Source organism: Canis aureus, chromosome 31 (genome assembly GCF_053574225.1).
Source record: "Canis aureus isolate CA01 chromosome 31, VMU_Caureus_v.1.0, whole genome shotgun sequence".
Classification (NCBI taxonomy): Eukaryota; Metazoa; Chordata; class Mammalia; order Carnivora; family Canidae; genus Canis; species Canis aureus.
Genome location: NC_135641.1, coordinates 30,656,684 through 30,678,183, shown reverse-complemented (window position 1 = coordinate 30,678,183; position 21,500 = coordinate 30,656,684). Strand labels below are relative to the sequence as shown.

Sequence of the window (21,500 nt, the reverse complement as noted above, 5' to 3'; positions counted from 1 at the left end):
GAGTCTTTGCAGACTTTAAATTTACAGGGATAAAGTGATATTTCTTACAAACATTAAGGCTCATCATTAGCCATCATCCTAAAGGGTATCCAAAAAGTCATCGTGTTCTCACAGAGGATGATCTCATCCCAGAATGTGGAGATGAAAACATCTGAAAAAACAGGATATAAATAATCTTCCTTATGGCGAGTCACCAAGCATAGCTTGTTATGAACTACTGTGAAATACATATGTGTTTAGATAGCTGTGTCACCACTGGGGGTAGATGACTCGGTGATTTTCAAATTTTGTTCAGCCTGAAGAGTTTCAGGTGCGCTCTGGGGGCATGTAGGGAGTGATGCAAAGAGGTGCTAATATGGGGACCTGGGAAGGTGCACTGCAGGGAAATGACAGGGAGGCATCTTCTGGACAGGGGTACCCCAGACCCTCTTCAGCCTTCCTGAAGCACAGGAAGACAGCTTGGTTTTACACACAGGGTTTCTGCAGAGGATTTTATTTGAGAAGATACTTCTGCTATTAGAAATAATGAAAACCACCCCCTGGGAAGCCATCTGGCCCAAACCTTCATGAAACTTCTAGTTCAACATGGCATTTGGAACACAGGTATCTGTTGACATTCTCTTCTAAAATCCTGGTGAAATAATATTAGAGGAAGAAAAAAAAGTATAACTCTCCATGGACAAAGAAAAAGGTATAATTTCTCCAAGGACAAAGAAAGTGGAATCAGAGACAATAGCACACAAGAGAGCGTGAAAAAATGTTGGAAGATAAAATGCAGATGGGTGAGGGGTGTTTGACCTAACATTTCAATTTACTGGGTGCTTGCAGGGTGGCTGGTTGGGGAAGAGCATGCATTTGCACTATTGAGTCTAGGCATGCTCAGCTACACGGGAAGGCTGGGGAGTGGGCTAGCACTGCACACAGAGGAAGCTTGATTGAACAACTGAAAGGACTATGCAGACCCTCTATTTGCCTCGTCCACCTGTTGGCGTGGCATAATGAGGACATTTACTATCTTGAGAGGTTGAACCAGAGGAGCTCTGAAATGGGGCACTCTCAGACATAGCTGAAGTATCAAATGAAAGGCCTTTATTAACATCAAAGGAATTAAATAACATTCTCCATGCTGAACCTTCAACCATTCTCCTGCCAGAGACTTAAAATACTGCCAGCCAGGCTTAAAACTCCTCAGGATGTGGTTGGAAAGTTCTCTGTGGCAACTTATAGCCTAAAAGAAAAGAGCTTTATGTATTTTTATTTGGAGGCACCCTAATGAAATAGTTGCATTTTTATTTGCCCATTCTAAGGAGAAGTTCACCATTCCTTAATTCAACAAATGTCTAGTGACTATGTATTGGGCACTATTTTTGTTTTTTTGTAAAGATTTAATTTGAGAGAGAGTGCGTGTGAACAGGGGGAGGGGCAGAGGGAGAGGGAGAGAGAATCCTCAAGCAGACTCCCCGCCAAGTGTGGAGTCTGATGTGGGCTTCAATCCAGGACACAGAGATCATGACCTGAGCTAAAATCAAGAGTTGGTGGTTTAACTGACTGAGCCACCCGGGCACCCCTGTATCAGGCACTATTTAGTCAATAGTTCTGGTGGTGAATAAAACATGAATAATTCATGAATGAATATAAATATAATACTAAATAAAATATTATAAATAAAATTTAATAGTGTCTGATAATCCAACCAATTTTGCTTTATACTAAGTATGCAAGGATTATTTAATATTTTAAAACTCTTTACATATAATTTATTAATAGATTAACAGGGGTAATCATATAATGATCTTCACAGATGTAGAAAAAGCATGTGGTAGTTACAGATCTATTCATAATAAAAAATTCTTTATAAATTATGAATATAAGGGAATATGATTAACTCATAAAGAGAAACGTTAAAGAAAACCTAAAATTAACATCATCCTAGATGAGGAAACATCAGAAGTATTCATTGAATATGATAAATGAGCTATAGATTCCAACTACCATCATTTTTAAACCTCAATATATTAGGGCCCTAGCCATGCAATAAAAGAAAAAAACAGAGGCACAAGGATTGGAAAGCAATAAATGAAGCTGCTATTTTTCAGATCATAGTACTTAAGAATCCCAAAGATTCTACAAACAACTTTATTAGAAGTAACAAGGGGGCAGACAACTAGTAGGAACAATTATATTATAGTATAAAAACTAAACTCCATTTCTGCTCACCAGCAGCAAAACAATGAGAATGCATTATCAAAGAGAACTTAAAATAATACCAGTTCGCCAAGTATCTAGAAACAACAAAAGATGTACAATATCTCTAAATGAGAAATTATGAAACCTATTAAGAAATATTCAGTAAGATCTAAATAAAGGGGAGAAAGGCCATGTTCATGGGTAGGGAGATACAATACTGTGAAAATGCATTCTCCCTTAAATTGATTTATAGATTCAGTGTAAAATCCCAAGAGAGTATTTTGCTGAGCTTGATTAGATGATTTAAAATTTATATGGAAGAATACAAAAGCAGTAACAGGAAGCATACTTCTGAAGCAAAAGAGGAGGGGGGCTTGCTTGTTCAGATGTTAGGACTTATTTTGAGGCTACAGTGATTAAAACTGTATGGTATTGGTGAAGGGATAGAAACACTAACCGACGAAACAGAATGCATTCCCATTAATGTATAGTATGTACAGAACTGGTCAGATCAATGAGTAAAAGAGGGATTGTCTAATAAACAGGATGAAAAAAATGGTCATGTAAATAGAAAAAGATGAAATTAGACATCTCCTCCATAACCATATCAAGAAACCAACTCCCAGTTGATTACCGGCTTTAAAAAAAATCACTTTCAACTCTTGGTAGGAAATCTAGGTTAATGTCTTTTGGACCTTGGGGTAGAAGATTTTTTTATGCAAGACACAGAAAGCATGGCCTATGAAAGTTTGATAAAAAGAAACCTGGTCAAAAAAGACACAGTGAGGCAGTAAGAAGACAGGCTACAACCTGGGAAAAGATATTTGCAATACATACAACATATGAAGGATGAGTACCATAATGAAAGAATGTTGATAAATCAATTTTCAAAAGCAGAAAGAATCTGATAGAAACTTGGACCTAAGACCCAAACAGACATTTCACAAAAAGGGAAACAATGATAGCTAATAAACACAATGAAATACCATTTAATGCCCATTTGATTAACAAAAATGAAAGACTGGCAATATAACACTTATTTATATATATTTATATGACATTTATATATTTATATATTATAATCCTATTTCCATAGGATTTCTGCAACATTGCTAGTAGCAATGTAACTTGTTGCAGCCGCTTTGGAGAACACTTTTGGCATTATCTTCTAAACGTGAACATTCATGTATTTTCCTAGTAATTCTGTTCCCAGGTGTACACCAAAGAGAAACTCTTGCACGTGGATAGCAGAAGACATGGGCAAGGGTGTTCATAAGCAGCACTATTTACAAGAGCAAGACCTGTGAAACAACTCAATGCCTATATTCAGAAGAGTAGCTAAGTAAACGGTGATATACTCACACAGTGGAATATAATATAGCAGTCAAAACCACGGATTGGCAAAGGGAAAAATGAGGCAATTTTCATTTCAAGACAAACAATAATGTTTCTCAAGTAATCACAGTTTATGACATGGTTCAGTGTAATCAACGATCTTCATAATGTAAAGAATGAACCGTTACTGGACCCCAAATTATAAAATAATTATAAATGGAGAATGAGGGAGTTATAATGATATGTCTATGGGAGGGCTGTAAAAGATATGAATTGCAATCTTCTATAATTGGTAGTAGTTATTTATTTACTTTTTAAATATTTTATTTACTTCGCTGAGAGAGAGAGTGAGTGCACACAGCAGGGGGTAGGAATAGAGAGAGAGGGAGAAGCAGACTCCCCATTGAGCGGGGAGCCCAACATGGGGCTCTATCCCAGGACCATGGGATCATGACCTGAACCCAAGGCAGACGCTTAACTGACTGAGCCACCCAGGCAACCCCAATATATGGTTATTTAAAGCAAAGACTTACTTAGAGATATACAGGTAAATTACCAGAAGAAACAGCCAAGGAGTTAAAAGTTACGGTTTCTGGTGAGTGGGACACGATAGAGAGAGATGGGACAGGGGACTGTAATTTTAATTTTGTGTTGTTATTATACATCTTGTAGTTATTATTATTTTCAGAGCCATATATGCATGTGAGTGTGTAACATTTTTTAAAAAAGATTTTATTTATTTATTCATGAAAGACAGAGAGAGAGAGAGAGAGAGAGAGAGAGAGAGAGGCAGAGACACAGGCAGAGGGAGAAGCAGGCTCCATGCAGGGAGCCTGATGTGGGATTCCATCCTGGGACTCCAGGATCATGCCCTGGGCGGAAGGCAGGCGCTAAACCACTGAGCCACCCAGGGATTCCCAGCAACTTTGATTTTAAAAACAAAACCCCCCATTTGGGCCAGATGAATGTGACTTTGCTGAGCAGAGAGATGGGGTATCTAGAAGAAAACTTTTTGATGCTTTAGGGGAATATTAAAGAAAAGCAATAGAGATCTATATGGTCACATCTCCTCATTTTACAAAAACAAGGAAACTGAGGCATTGGCAAAACAAAATTGTTAAGAGTCTCAAAATTAGAAAATGACTAGGACTAATCCTCAGTCTCCAGGCCACCAGAGCTCCTCCTGCCACATCCTACGGGAGTTGGGGGGAGGGGGAGGAACAGGTGTTTTCCAGCTCTGGAATGACACGTGAGAAAAGTGAGGGAATCCTAGGAGACCAGGCTGGCACCTGGCGGAGGAGGAGAGGCTGAGACTTTTTATCTCCTGTCTCCACTCATGAACCCACAGTGGTAACTCCTATATGTGCATAGGAGTATGTGCGTGTTTTCTGATTTTTGCTGATTTAGGTGAGTCTCTAAGAATGAGACTGAGGACAAGGCTTATTGAAAGACAGAATAGATTTAAATAGACATTAAAGTGTCTAATTCTGGGCAATACAGGGAGGAGAGAGTGGAAATCCGTTGGTTGAATAAATGCATGAATGCTATCATGTGCTCCCACACCTGGCTTAACATGGTAAACACAGCCAGTATTTATACAGGGAGTGCTTTATATGCATAATTAAAGTTTGGGAAGCTCTGGTCTATAGCCCCATTTTCTAGGTAAAATTATAATTTTAATATATTTCAACTGGAATTAAAAGCTATGCAAATGACCAATGGTATCCTGAAATAAATTACAATAAATGAGCAATGATATCCTGAAATAAATTAAGATAAAGGAAAAATGCCTGGAGGACAGGTTAAGTACTGTAATAAACATCGAATGATCAAAGTGGGAATTGTATTTCTCAGTTACCAGTGTTCACTGCAATCAAATGAAAGGGTGGGGGGGATGCTGGATGCTTTGGGACTGCTTAATGGGAATTCTGGTGGTCTGCCACACTTCTCTAAGCATTAGCCGGCTTGATTAAGAGTGTGGCTTGATTCCCCCATCACAGTCCAAAATCAGAGTTGTGTTTAGGGAAAAAAAAAAAAGAAATATAGAAATATGGCCTCAAGTGGTTAGGCAAAAACTAAAAAGCAAAAAACAAACCCAATAGGTGGGGGGGGGGCTGTCTAGAATTCAAATAAAGCTGGTAGTATTATGGGGAAAAATACTCAAGGGCTTAAAAGATATCTTTTATTAAATGTATAGTTGGATGACAAAATCCATTAGGTACATATCAGAAAATCAACTCAAAAGAACACTCACCGAGAGGAAAGGCTTGGCTTCCCACTCTTGCTACAGCTGGTATAAATTCCTGGGCCATCATCAAAGAAGCTTCCGAGTGCCAACTTCTGTCGGATAGATTCTCTCTCATTTTTCTGTGCCTAAAATTTCAGGAAAATAAAAAATGCTGATAAGCGGGCAGATACATCACAACCATAGCCGGTCTAACTGCTAAGATTCTTAGAACTGCAACCTAAGATGAAACACGAATAGGCCACAGCACAAGAGCATGAGAATTATGAGGAGCTGAAATTTATCCAATCTTTCCTGGTTTCACCTCCGCAAGCAATTCCAGTTCTTCAGAGTCTTTCATGATCACGGGTCTAGGAAATCACCATGGGGGTACTAAATGATCGTCACTGGGAGAGAACTAGATTACTGGGTGCTGGAATCTTTCTTCTTACCTACTAGATATGAAAGAATAAAGTGGAGGGCAAGCACTTTGCCCAAAATCAAATCACTTTTATCCCAAATGTGGCCTTTCCCTAGATATTGTTTTCTCTCTTCCTTATACTGTCCCTGCAGCCCACTTTCTCTATTGCAAGAATATTAATTCATTCAACCAATATGCACCAAGCCTCTGGGAGATGGCAGGTGCCACATTATGACGCCAAACCCAGCCCGGGATGGACAATCGGTAACCCCTGCCTGCACCTAGCTCGCAGTCTTGACGGGAACTACTGCTTCTGTTCAAGAGTTCTGATCTCACCAGGTTCAGAAGATGAGAAACCCTTACACAGGGCCTAGAGTAGCTGGAAAATTCTAATTGGGCCCATCTGTTTCATATTTTGAAGGGAAGTCAGGTCGGTGTGCGTAGCAAAAGGATGTGGGAAGCTATACTACTGTGATAATTTGGATATGTTTACAACACTTGGCTTCCCATAAAAGTCCCATAAAAACTCACCATGCTGAACTTTCAAACCCTTTAAACAACAGGGGAGAAGATTAGAAATGATTTCCTTAGTTAAAAATAAAACAACTACAAAAACAAACATAATGAGTTAGAAATCCTGGGGTTAAAATGAGAGCCTGGTTTTCTGTTCTATGGGATGATGAAGGATGGGAGAAGCACCACTGGATGTTCTGAGCGGGGGGGCTGACATCGATGATGATGATGATGAGCAAATTATATTACCAAATGAGGCTCACATGATTGAGTGTGGCTCTGGAAGGCAAGATGGCCCGTGATTTCCCCCATAGGAGCCACATCTGTTGCCACCAGTACCCAGAAGCTGCATGTGAAAGCTCTGAGCCATCATCCGAGCATCACTGTCAGTGACAAAACGCACAATCTGTGGGATGGGTGGGCTCAAAACCAGCCTCATTTTACCCCCAAGTGAAGGCAGTGTATTGTAAGTTCAGGCTGCTCTAACATGGAGGTTATTAGCTACATGTGACTATTGGCATTTAGATTAAAAATTAATTAATTAAAAGTTCAACTCCTCAGTCACACCAGCTGCATTTCAAGGGCTCCACAGCCACAGGTAGCTAGTGGGTACCATATTAACCAGAGCAGAGTAAAATACGTGACAGTAGTGCTGCTAAGACCATGGTTCTCAGTTGCCCGGCTTCAACTGGTTGCATCAGAATCTCCTGCAGTCTTTAAAACACACATCCCCAGAGCTTTTCGATCCTTCAGCTGAGATCAAGTCTAAAATACGCAGCCCAGGCTCCAGCGTCAAATAATTAGTTTTAATAGATTTTTGAACTTCCAGTTCAAGGACAGCTCACCTCCAGTCTCCTTTTCCCTTGCATTTTTTAATCTTTGGAAACCACAGCATTCTTTCGACTCTCACACTTAACTGATTCTATCTGTATCTGTTTATTTGGATAGCTCTCCATATTGGCATGTACCAATGGAACCGTGTCATACTGAAGAGCTCCAGTGCATGTGTGTGTGTGTGTGCAATACAGCCACAAAGTAAAAGATTGCTTTTATATAGTTACAGATGCCATGCTGATATATTGTCTGCTGGGTCAGCATAGTACTAAGCCTCAAAAACCCGTAAGGTTGTAAAGGGAAACAACAAGGCCTTTAATTTTACTAACCACTTGCAACGGTGCTGCTGGAAACCTTAATAAAAGTGACCCACCAAAAACAAACAAACAAACAAACAAACAAAAAAACAAAAGTGATCCACTCTCCCAAATATGCAGGGCTGGTACTTGTGATGGCTCTGCCGAAACAGGACCATTTGGTATCATTTGACATCTATAAGTTCATTTCAAAATCCCAATATCTCCTATGCAGAATTAGTGTAGGTAGTGAACCTGTTTTTTAATTCATATAAAATACAAAAGAGATTCTCACCCAACAATCTCTCTAGTCAGAAAACTGTTGAGTGAAATTGAATATCCAAAAATAAAATCAGCAGATAACATGAGTGTTAATGAGTAATGTTCAACAATATGTCCAACATTAGCCTGGAAGAGGTTTTATTTGAAGAAAATACCTATTCCAGGTATAAATGTGTGAACGTGCCCTTGATTCTAAGTCTATCTTTCCTGATTTACTTGGTGCACTAGAGCTAGAGATATTGGAGAAAGCCTTAAAGATATTTCTGTTGACATTAATTACAATTCTCTATACTTGGATATTTCATGACCAGCTTGAAGAGGACTGTTTTATAATACACCATCTCTCACACTTCTCCCCTTCTCTCTCTCTGTATCCAAATGAATAAATCTAGAAAAGCGTAAATAACATAAACACCCATAATCCCACTGCTTAGACACAGATCACTGTTAACATTTTGGGTTGTGGAGAATACTTCTTTTTAGTTTTTTATCTTATGTATGTATTTCTTCCTTTTTATAAAACGGGGATCATACTTTTTATTTTCCTTGAAAATTTCTCTCATTTAATATTTTTTGAAACACGATTTTTAACGGTTGTACATCATTCTATCCTATGGAGTACCTTCTATTGTTAGTCATCTGGGGTGTATCCAATGAAAAATAACACAGAAGTTAGCATTTTTACATAAATCCCTGCCCACGTGTCTGATTATTTCCTCGGGATAAGTTCCTGGAAGTGGAATTACCAGATCAACTGGGTGTGAACATTTGTTGAGGCTCTTGGCACATTTCGTCACATTGCAAAGAAAAGCTGTTCCAATTTACATATGCCCACCAGCAACATAAAAGAGTGTGGCTTTCACTATATCCTGGCTAACACTATTTTCACTTAAAAAATTGGTATTGTTTTTGATAGGCAAAAAGTGGTATTCTTTTTACGTTAATGTCTTTGATCATCAGTGATCTTAAGTTTTTTAGTTACTGTACTTGCTTTTCTCTGAATTACTTCTTTTACTTTTCAATAAAGATTGGAAGTTTTGAAATTTTTATATTAAGCAGATTCATCCTTTTGAGTTTGAATCTAAGTGTTAACATCCTTAAGTCAGTAGCTTGCTTTCTTTGAAGTGTTGTTGACAAGCTCTGTGCTTGGAAAGCCCTTCCTCGGTCAGAGGTAAAAGATCTCACTGGATGTTGGGAGGAAAACGAGGAAATTTATGGAAATTGCTGAGCAGCAGTGGTGGTGGTAATGTAAATGTGTGATGAATGGTAGCTATTATGGTTAATCCTCCAACAATTCCTGCTTTGAAGATGAGGGACTGGAGGGTAAAGGAAGGTTATCCTTCTGTTAGACAGAAGACTTAGGATTCAAGTCCATCCTCCTGGTGCCAGATCTTTCTGTCCTTCCACACTGATGAGTGAGGTGTCCGGGCAAGTAACGGTGGGCGCCATGTTGGAGATAGGATGTGAGACTTATGAATTATGGATCTACTTCTTTCCAGAGATGGGTGTGATGTGTTTTCAGAAAAGGAGAAAATATACACACCAAGGCCCAATCATGACTGCAAATATTAACAAAACAAGAATCTTCTCTCCTTGACATCACTGCTTAGTCTTCCTTTTGGAACAGATGCCATTCCTAACATTTCAAGTAACCAGATTCAACTGATTAGTAAAACAGTTTTTCTCTTAAAATTCAACAACTGGAATTATTTTCCCTTCAGTTGCCCACATGTGTAGTGTGTGTGTGTGTGTGTGTGTGTGTGTGTGTGTATGTGGGTGTGGTTTCAAAGTTCTTTTGTTTTCTAGAGAATTACACTTGTAGGGCAACGATGTCCTCCAACCTCCAAAGCCCAAATGTGTCCCAGGGTGAGGAACAGGGAAGTGTAGAAGGAAAAGGGAGAGGCAGACTTCAAACTACACTGTAGGCTGCCCTTATGGCACGTGGAGCTACGTCCATTCCTAAAATGGCTCCAGGAACTACCCTGGTAAAACATGGTAAAACCACTCGCAAAAAACAAACAGGCAACTGAAGAACAGTGGCTCATCACTGTGAGACAAGCAGCCTATTCAAGACCAAGAGGAGAGTAAAAATGTGCTTAGAAAGTCACCATTGTCTAGCCACAGGCAGTTAAGTTAGTTTTTGTCCTCGCCTGTCCCTGAATTCCCTACTGCCACCCCCTGTGCCCAGGCAGACAAGACTCACTATGGCTTCTGAGGTTACCATGTGAGCCACGATCTCAGAACACAGACCACTGAGCACTGTCAGACCCTAAGCACCGATGCTCAGCCCTTCCCACCTTGCCCCCTGTTCTGCTGCAATTCCCCAGGCTTGATAAGAACAAAGAGGGGTGTTTGGTAAAAGAAATAAAAAGCATACTGTTCTGCTTGAGTAGATACTGTCCCTTTCCAAATCTGGTATGTCCCCATGTTCTTTCCACGGGTTCTTCAGGATGGGGTCATATTGTCCCCTATACACAATACCATTCCTAGGCCCCTCCTCTGGCCCTGCCTTCTACTTCTCTGGCCCAGTTCACCTTGCCAGAAGCATCATGGTGTCTCGGGTCTCTGAAGCAGGGGCCACCCAGTCTTTCACACGCTAATCTGCACATACATTTGTAAATGGGAGATTGGGAGTATCTTGCGCATTTCTAAAAACACTGTATTTTTGTGGGGGTAGCTGTGGGGCCACTGGGCCTCTCAGGAGCACACTTTGGGAAATAACATCCTAAACTTAAACTCAGCTGGTACTCAGGACACTGCAAACAGATGTTTCCTTCTGACTCCTGCAGAGATGATGAAACCCATGTAGCCGGAAAGGGCCTGTCTGATGAAAAGGAAGGAGTTCCTTAAACTTCCCAAAGGAGGAAGACGTGTAAAGAAGTTTGGTCCAGAAAAATCATAGGACCTGGCTGATGTGAATGGCATACCGGTCTATGGGAATAAAGGCAGATGTGAGCTTGCGGACAGAAATAACCTGGCCTGAATGGGATTCAGCTGTGGGATGAGGAGAACGAAAACTGTTTCCCCCAAATTTCCCGTCATCCATCTTTTCCCTGGATTGACCTTCCCCTCCTCCCCAGTTCCACTTGCCTCAGGGAACAGAACCCTTTATTATTGGATGTGCTTTTACAATGCTAACCTTCTCAGTACTCAGTTCGCTTCTGATCCTGGAAGATACCTCTCCTGGCATCCTCCTTTCTGCGCTGCTCAACTGCTGCTGGTCAGTGCTTTGCACACTTGAGGGTGCATGTGAATCACCACTGAGGAAAAACCTCCTAAGAACTGGGGCCACATTATTCCATAAGCTGATCCCCCATGGCCCATAAAGAAACTCAGGATGCCAGGAGGTTGCTGGAACACCAGTATGCCAAGTGGAGAATTGCAGAGGCCGGGCATGCGTACCAAGTGGCCCTCTCTCTGTCACAAATTTCTTTACACTGGTAGTTCTCAAACTTGATTATGCATGAACATCATCTGAAGGGCTTGTAAAGACACAGACTATTTTTCCTCATTCAGAAGGTCTGGGGTGCAGCTGAGAAAATGCATTTTTTTCACAAGTTCCCAGATGCTGCTGATGCTGTTGGTTCAGATACTTTGAGAATCCCGGCTTTAAGCAGTTGAACAGATCAAGTAGCTAGATGGAACACAGAGTCGGCTCTTCCCTAACTGAGCACACAGCTGTTCCATGTGGATGGCCACACTCTGGATCCAGGTGGATTTCATCTGTAGCCGCCCGGCCTTGCCAGGATGCCTGTTTTGAAGCAATTAATGAAGCCCTCGCTTCAGTGCAATCTATTGCCTAGTGATATCAGCCTCATCCCCATTAGCAGCATCCACCAGGGAATGCATCTGGGATTCTGGAGCTCCCTGTGGAAAAGCACTCTTCCTTTAGGAAAACAGAAGTCACTCTTATTTCTCTCCTCAGCTCGTAAGGAAGAGAGCTTTACTCTAACATTTACAGGCAGCATTCCATTGTGGAGGAGTCTGAGGCTTTTAAACATTGGGAACCAGAAGTATAGAACTTATTTGTTCATTAGGCAAATTGCATTTTCTTAAAAACAAACAAAAAAGAAAACACAAGTATGCTGATATCAGTTATTTTTCTATTGAAACAACCATGGGTTTGCCACAAGATCAAAATATGAAATCATTCTATAAGAAAATAATTGTGCACTTTTGGATGTCAAATGCTTAAAAGTACTGTGCAGGTTTTTTTTTTTTTTTTTTTTCAAATGTTTGCATCTGATTTTACCCCTGGGAAGACCTTTTCAATTCTTAGTGGAAACAGAAGTTAAATAACCTACTACCTTTCCATTGTATTACTAAATGGATACTCTCTGGACGTTTTCTTTTCCTTTTGTATTTCTGATATTTTCCATGTCAGACACTTAAACTAATCAGTCCAGAAAGATTTCCTGAAAAGTTGTTGAAATCTCTCATCTTTGCATCCTTGCACCGATCTGTCTAATCTCTCATCTTTGCATCCTTGCAGCTCTGGACTAGATGTCAGGCTGAGCTGTTGGGCAGTGTTGAGGCCAGGGTTGGGCTTGCTCAGCATCAGTACTCATGAGAGAGCTGGCTTTGGAGACCTAAAGTCCAGGATGGGCACCTGAGGGGAAGATACTGTAGGGCCCAGGGTCTTCTGATACCTAGTTCAGAGACCTGCTTGACATTAAAAGTGTGGGGATGCTAGTCCAGAGGGTATAGATTTTTGTTTAAAATTAGTTAACCCTAAGGACGTTTTGCCTATTGACTGCATTCCTTCTCTTCATGCTATGGGGAGGCAATATAAACGGAAGTAGGTGGGCACAGGTGCTGTTGTGCAGTGTCCCTAACATCCCTGACTACTCTTAATTGTTAAGGACCAGAACAAAGGTATCTAACACCTAGGGCTGAAGTTTAGTAGCCAATTACTGGCTGAATGGGAACTCTGGTGAAGGTAATAGGAGCCCCAGGTGCAATCCACAGAGACTGCGTAGTGGAAGCCTTTCACATTAAGCCCTAAGGGGATACAGTTGGAAACTAAAGTTTTCCTCCCCTATGAGTGGTATATCCAAAACAGGAACTGCTGGGAACATCTTGTTTTTGTTTTTAAAGATTTTATTCATTTATTTGAGACATTTATTTGAGACAGTGTGCGTGTGAGGGGCAAAGGGAGAAGGAAAGAAATAGACTCCCTGCTGAGCAGGGACCAACTGGGGCTCGATCCCAGGACCCTGGGATGATGACCTGAGCAGAAGGCAGACACTTAACTGACGGAGACACTCAGGCGCCCCTGCTGGAAGCATCTTGAGCTTTTTCTGGTTCTCATGTGATTGGCTACAGAGACTACTTTTTAACACAGGGCAGTGTTGTCTGGGAACTCTTTCTAACAGGTGACATTTTAGAAGTCTTTAAAACCAGCACTGTCATTCGGTATCACAGTGAGAACACAACGGTTCAAAAGACCTACTGCATGGTTATGAAACAGTGCAACCTCCGTCAACTTCCAGGAAGCTGATGTCCTCAATTTCCCACATCAGGGTGGACTTAGGATCCGGGCGAGCCAGACACAGGCATGACCAGGAAGGAGGCAGGGACTTCAGGGCATTTGGTGTCAAGAAGACCCAAGTTAACATCTTGACTCTGATGCTTACTAGTGCAAATTACAGAAACACTTTAAGCCTCAGTTTCTTTTTCTGAAAAGAAAAGGTGGGGGGGGGGATACTAATACCTATCTTATAAGTTGTTTTAAGGATTAAATGAAATACTGTATAGAAAGGGCCTGGCGCAGTGCCTGGCCCAGACAGAAACTTATTCAATGGTAGCTGTTGTTAACATTAAAGGGAGGGGTGGGATAAGCTTGTGAAAAGAGTACAGAAAAGGGTAAAAGAGCCAGAAATGTCCAGAACAGGCAAATCTATGAAGAAAGAAAGTAGATTAATGGTTGTGGGGGAAGGGGGTAACTAGGCGTAACTGCTAATGAGTACAGGGCTTCTTTCTGGGGGTGATGACAATGTTCTGGGATTAGCAGGGGTTTGCATAAACTTAGGGATATACTAAAAACCATCAAAATGTACAGTATGGAATGGCAAATTTTATGATATGTGAATTACATCTCATATATAAGAATTCTCTCTCTCTCAAAAAAAATACCCCCACCCCCACCCCGGATAGGTAACTCACGTACTGTTTATCTAGAAAATCCAGCTAACCTGCAACAGCCCATCCCTGACCAGGCTGGCCAATGGAGGTGTGCTAACAGGGTGACAGGATGGAAAGGACTCTGAACCAGGAGCCAAGAGGCTTTAATATTTTTATATTTATAGCATCTGAGACCAACCAGGCCAATTCCTCCCTTGAAAGAAAAGGAGACGGTGGCCCAGAAAGCTGCACGATCGTCCCCAGGTGGCCGAGGTGAGGCTAGGCTCCAGGGTTCAGGAGCTCCACAGGGTTCTTCAAGCGTATCCAGCCCTTCCAGGCAGGAAGACGTGAGGGTTAATGGAGGTCGACGGCTGCTTTTCCTCCTAATTGTGTGGGGAGGGCAGAGCTCTTGTCTGGAATGGCAGCTGGCATTCTGTCTTCCTGTTTATTGCAGTTTATCTCAAGCAGTCATTTCCATTCACCTTTTAAAAAAAACATGAGGCGCAGCTGTGGCTTCACTTTAAATATTGTTCCTTCCAGCCTTTTAATTTTTTTCACGGGCTCCTCCCCAATCTTTCACCATAATTGGATGCACGACACCAGAGACAGCACCTCGGAGAAACAAAGCGAGCGAGCCGGCCTCTCCCTCCTCGGCCACACGCGGCCCGTCCGCAGCTCCGTCTTCTGCAAGCAGCAGCCTGGGGACACAGCAGCGTCCTGGGCTTGCTCTGCCCGGGGACCAAGCGGCGGCCAGCCTTTCGCCGCATTCTGGGTGAAATTGTCTTCTTTTCCTTTCTTGGCCTCCCCTCAGCGTACGGTGGCTCTTGCCTGGGTCCTGCGCCGGCCAAGGCTGCATGCACGTCTCCCAGGTGCACGCTGGATCCGAACATCCTTCCGGGCAGCATCGATCCCATGGCAGCTTATTTGTGTGCCTCCCCGCTGGGGCTGCAAGCTCCTGGAGGCAAAGCCCAGGCCCCCTTCTGTGGCTCTGGCCCCACACGCCATGCCAGGGACGTGAAGGGGCTCTTAGGGGTGACAGCTGAGGAATCGGGACAGAGATCCCGGGCTGCATGGGGATCCCCGGGTGGCAACGGGGGTCCTGAGGACAGTCGGCTGTGTGGGGCTTTAGCAGAAGGTCAGAGGCTGCTCAGGGCGAGGCAGGACGATAATGGCCCAACATACACACCTGAGATCCTGCCACAAGGCAGCCTTTCCTCCCCATACACTAAGAGCTGCTTTCTGTTGAGGACCATTTTTCAACTACTCCTGAATAAACCAGAGGTCCTTAATGAAACATCTTTTTCACCATCAGGGCCTCCCCCAAGGAATAGGAACAGATGTGTACTCTTTTCCTTCCTTTGCCAAGGTGGAATCTAATTTTAGACATGGGAAGGTGACCTTTTCCCCCTGAAGGCTGTTTGCCTGACTTTAAAACAACCTTGCAAAATAATCCCTACACACATGTGGTATTTGTTAGTGTGACTGGCAGAGGAAACTGTATTGTACCTAGGCGGGAGTATACCAATTTTCCAACTGTTTTTGACAGCTGACCTCAAAGTGACAGGAGGTGAAAGAAGAAATTATTAAAACTTTCATATTTAGAAACATTTTGTTTTAAAAATGTCCACTTGTGTATAGGTTTTATACATACAAAATATACATTTACAGTATATCTATATATGTATAATTTATGAATAAAATAGGTGTATAGGTTTTATACATACAAAATATACATTTATAGTACATTTATATATGTATAATTTATGAATAAAATAGGTGTATGGGCTCAGAAACATTATGCTGATGGAGCCAAGGCCAAAAAGCCTGCAGACCACTGCTTTATGGCATCTAATTTAATTTTTTACCCAGTCAAACAGCAAAAACATTAGAGAGAAAAATGTAGAAAAGGAAGATATGAATTAGGAAAAGTGATTTTTCTATACTAGGTAACTGTTTTCCTATTCTTGGTATTTTAAAGAAAGCATATGTTGCTCTGCTTCACTAGAAGTTCTTGATGAAATGACCAATAGTGTTTTTTTTTTTTTTTTTTTTTTAACATAATGAAGCCTTCAGAGTACCCAACATGTACCTTAGTTTGCAAGCCCTTTGCTTGGGAAAAGTAGTTAAAAAGCTGAAATGACAAGAGGCTGGTTCCCATGTTTAGGGGCCTGAAAAATACAGATTGATCTCTGTGTATCCTACATACCTAGTAGTTTCATCTAGTGGTCTTTTGTACTAACCTATTAGATACTGTTTCTCCTGAAATCACAGGTGGCATTTTGCTGCCTTAGTTCGATAAAGAATTACACAATGCAACTCTGTTTTGTTGCTGGTGATGTTTTAAAGCCACTTGAGCCTCACATGTTTGCCATTTTAGTCAGTGCTGTATCAGGTTGCCTGCAAATCATCGCTTGCTCATTCCAGGCATGTGGGCTCTCTCAGTTTCCAAGGAGGGAAAAAAACTACAGTGGTCATTACTCTGTTGTTACTGCAGTGGCCATGGTATGTCTTTCATTTTTCCTAAGTGCAAACTGACCTACACTTTTCTACATGAGAAACGGGTTGACAGGGCTTGGCAAGCGACCCACTATGATTGCTGAGTGTCCTCTGCCACTTTTGCACACCTGCTTCTCGCAGGAGGGGGCAACTGAGAGGTGTCAGAGTTTTAGTATTCTGCACACTTACTACCTTGGGCACTCGTTCTCTTCTTGGGGAGCGCTGGGGAAGAAAAATGCATAGGGCAACATGGCAGGTCATTTAAACCTCTTTTAAAGTCTGGGGTTCTGAAGAAAAGAGTATAAGCTACTGTCAACTGCTCTAAGAAATAAAGTACATACTTAAAACATCCCCACACTCACACACAATTTAGTATTTAATATATAAAATGCCATACTTCATGTTTTTATACTTAAGAAACTATCATGATAGAACTTTCTAGATCTTACTCTGGGGGAAAAAAGTTCATGACCTAGTTGACAAACTGAAAATTGAGCAGCAAATTTTGCTGCTCAAAGAGGCAGTATTTACCCATATTTGCCTCTGAAGGCAAAGAGGTCTTATTCTCCAGGTCCATGATGGAAGGACCCTTATTCTTCACACTGTACTGTGTTGTGACCTACACTTGACTTGTGGACAATAAGGGGGAAGGACATACTGTGTTAAGTTTAGCCTTCTGTGGACAGACAAGCATATACTTGTAGTTTAATTTCATGACCTCACCCATATAACTAAAGCTATTTTTACTTGGGCCTGTTATTACCAACAATTACCAGATAAAACATTCCAAAAATATATTTACGGTCTTTCTAAAGAAAAGGCTAGCAAAGTATTAGCAGATAATTATCAATTTTTCAAAATCCCACTCACCCTCCTCTTAGTAAAACTATATTTTTCATTGTTAAAGAAGTCAAACTTAAAAGACTGGTTACCAAAAAATGCATGTAACTAGCCATTGTTCAAATAACAGTGGTGCTATTTCTCTTTTGTGGCCTTTTAGACGTTTGTTGCCCTAAAATTCCATTTTATTAGGAACCCATTTTCCACCTTGTCTTTCTTGACAGGGTTTTTTTTCTACTTTAAACAGTTTCTAAATAAAATTCTGTATTTAAAAAAAAATTAAAAGACTGGTTAAACATTCTAGTAATAATTTACTGCAGGTAAACTAGCAATATATGTCAAAAATTTTTTTGAATTATTCTTTTACATAAAAAGACTGCCTAGCAACTAAATGCATGATAGAATTGTTTCAACTTCAGAATAACAACATATGTATTCAAGTTACTGCTATAATATATTAATGAGTACAAGCCAAGAAAAGCAGAAAGAAGAACCTTTCTAACTTAATGCCTCTACTTCTGTGCATTTAGTTTTCCTGAATATGTTATGGCAATGGCAACTAAGTGTGGAATTTGGCCACTCTTCAAGGGTGATCTTTCTCCCAGTTAGAAAAATGGTCCAATTGTTTACAAACAAAAGAGCTCTCCCCCACCCCTTACCTTTTTATAATTCCCCTCCATATCCAATGGGGATTCTTGACTGATGATGTCATCCATTCCATCACTGTCCAAATTCATCCTTTAACTCTTTAGAATTTCACTTAAGAAATAACCTCCCATGAATTCTGATAGGCTGATGTGCCAATCGCCCAGTACCCTAGTTACTTGCTCATGCTGCCATGGAGAGCCAGCTAAGAGCCTGTGCCTCGTTATGCATGTCCTTGCCCCTGCTCTGTCCCAGAGACACCGCCCTGCCCGGCCTCCCTGCTCTGTCCTCAGCTCTGGCACAGGGGCAGCTGCTGTTTCTGAGGCTCACTCTGCCTCGACACTCAGCTTGTTGAATGTCCAGCCTTTCCACCGTCTGCTGTCCCCTTCCCCTGAGTGATCTTGCCTGGATTTCTCTCCACAGCACCTTTCTTCCTCCCAATCAAGGGAAGGCTGATTCGACACCCCCCCCCCCACACACACACACCACCACTCCCCAGTTCAGGGCTGAGTGTGGACTGGAGCCCTGCGAGGAAACCAGCAACCTTATTCTGAACCACGGTAGTGTGAGGGATAAAAATAGATGCAAAACCCCAGCCTCCCAGACTTCAGTAGTGACTTAAAAGCCGGGTATCCCATGACAAAATGAAAACAGTATAATTTAAAGACTAACCTGTAAGACGACAGATGTTTGCTCCCCTCCTCTTTTCCTATAACCAACCATTTCTTAAAATCAGATATGAAAATCACATCTTCTGGTAGTAGCCCCAGCAAAAGGACAACATTTATTTCCATCTTAGAGAAGGACCCCTCTGCCTCAAGATCAGTGCTTTGTTCTATCCATATAGGCAAAAGAAAAAGATCCATCAACTTTTCTTTAAAATCCAGTCAGTGGGGAAAAAAAACTCCAGCCAGTGGCGGGCTTTTTCACAAAAGAGAATGTTCCTTTTTGCTGCTCTCTTTACCCTTTTCCCATGGCTTTTTTTTTTTTTTTTTTTTAACTGTCTTTACATACAGGGAAGGAGAAGGCCCACAGCTGGAGGATGTTTTGCCGCAAGAAGCACACAAACAGAAGTGCACACACAAGCACATACTCGTCATTATCAAATTACTACTACCATAAACTAAAAATATTCCCACTATTTATTTTAAAAAGTTACTGTTTGCAGGAGAAAGGGGCCAAAGGAGAATTCAAAGGCCAAGCCACCGTTTAACAAACCATCTTATACTCTGACATGCTTGGACAAAGAGCAGCAAATGTCCTCCTCATTTTCCGATATGAATTCCTGGCCAACCTCAATGCTGTTACGACAAGAGTTCTCAAGTAAAAATGCCATTCAAGATAGCCTTGACACGCTCACATTCAGCATTTCTCCCCAGAAATTAAAAAAAAAAAAAACCACACAATTCAATTTGTGGAAGACTTGTGGCATAAATGTGTCTTAATGTAGTTGACTGCAGCCCTATGTTTGTAAAGCAAATACTATCCTGTGCAGTCCTGGACTCAAATCCCAATCTTGCCTTTAGCCCACCCTCATCTCCCTAGCTCAGCTCCTGAGAGAATGGCTTGCACGTCTGCCAGACAGTATGATGACAAGTTGTCCCTCATAAGCCACACTTGCATTTGGGCAGGGCTTAGGAGATCTCCCCCTTATCTTACTCTCCTCCAGACTCCAGGGCCCTCACTCTAGACAAGGGTCCTACTGTGTGCATGCAGAATATCTTCCAGGCCTGGAAGGCAATGCTGGCCACCCAGTGTTGCCCCAGCAGGGGTGTTCCCAACATTGAAGAATTCTCCAAAGCTGAGGCTTTGGGTAAAAATGCTCTCTACTTTCAAGGACCCTGGATATATTAAATCCTGACCAAGGAGGTTCATTAAAGTGAAGAAAGCACTTATGCACCTTATTATATGACATATGTTAACATAGTAACAGCTACTCTTTGTGGAGGAGTCCCTATTTGGCAGGCACTTTACATGTGCCTCTTACATATGTGTTTAGTCCTTACAGAAACCCCCTGGAGTAGATATTATCAACTGCATTTTATAGCCGAGTGAGAGCACGGTGAGGTTGAGTAACTTGCCCACGGTGTGGCAGCTTGCCAATGGTCAGGCCAGAATTGAAACCTGGGGCCTCCCCTTCTGGGGCTCACATTCTCAATGGGTGTGCTGGCCCACCTCCTGCTGGTTGCCTCAGTAAGAAGCAACGGCACACAATCAATCAAGCATAGCTTTTAAAAATTAGGGCTTAATACAGAGAGAATTTTGGCAGCACACAGAGTATCACGTACTAAAACGTTTCATAAATCACACATCTGGAACACCCAGCATGGATCACCGCTATCCCCTGATGATTAGGCTTCAAGGAATGAAATAAAAGCTCCTTCCCTGATGGTCATAACCTAACACACTGTATAGTGAATTTTCCTTTCTCGTTTACCATGGTGTTTTAATCATTGCTACGGCTTCTTTCCAACAGCTGTTTCAAGCTTTTTTTTTTTTTTTTTTTCCTAAGGGGGCAGGGATTTTGGTTTATCTATCTTGTTTTCCCCAGAGAATCCAGACAACGCCTTATACACGTTAAGTGGACAGCGAACGGCTGCTGAATACATACACGAAAGGAGGAGACATGTATGTTACTTAAAATGTTTCCTCTAAATGCTCCACAGTAGGAAACATTGGTAGTTCATATTAGTACTTTTTGACTAAAATATTCTGTGGAAATCACCTACATTCAAAAGGTAAAAAATGGGTCTGGTTGAGTGGAAGGGTTGGAGGCTACCACAGGTTTCAGGAATTTCAATCTTTTTTTTCTTTTTTTTTTTTTAGGAATTTCAATCTTTTGCCTAGATTAGCATCCTAGTCCACTTAGCTCTTTATAATCAAGAGTTAACATGGATGAAATCATAAAAATCTAGAGATTTACAAGACTGTAAAACACATAAAACTATATAAGTCTAATGACTACATCTTTTTACTTTAAATTTAGCTGGGTGGAGATACACACACACGATACACACACACACTTGGACAAAGAGCAGCAACTGTCCATACACAAACTATCTATCTATCTATCTATTTTCTATTTATCTATACGTATGTATGTTAAATGACTGAACTCTATTAACTATATATATTCAAATTAATATATACATACTAGTAATATATCGACCGCATACATACATATACATACATATACTATTAATGTATCATCTTTTGGAGAAGGGCACCTCAAGATCTAAGATAGAAATTTCCCAGCCAAACAACAGCAACAAGAATTAGTACTAAGAAAGTACTAGAGACCATT

The 21,500-nt window shown here is 41.3% G+C and overlaps 1 protein-coding gene across 12 annotated transcripts in view; it reads right to left on the bottom strand.

The window, feature by feature from the left end:
* SCHIP1 (schwannomin interacting protein 1) overlaps positions 1–21,500 on the bottom strand; it is a 723,769-nt gene that overhangs the window by 22,049 nt on the left and 680,220 nt on the right. For 10 of the 12 annotated variants that reach the window (XM_077880120.1, XM_077880125.1, XM_077880126.1 and 7 more), the window contains one exon: positions 5,777–5,895. In XM_077880120.1, the coding sequence (XP_077736246.1) occupies positions 5,777–5,895 (119 nt within the window). Of the gene's footprint in view, positions 1–5,772; positions 5,896–18,210; positions 18,566–21,500 lie in introns of those variants that run through there. The other 2 variants (XM_077880127.1, XM_077880131.1) reach the window with 2 other exon arrangements.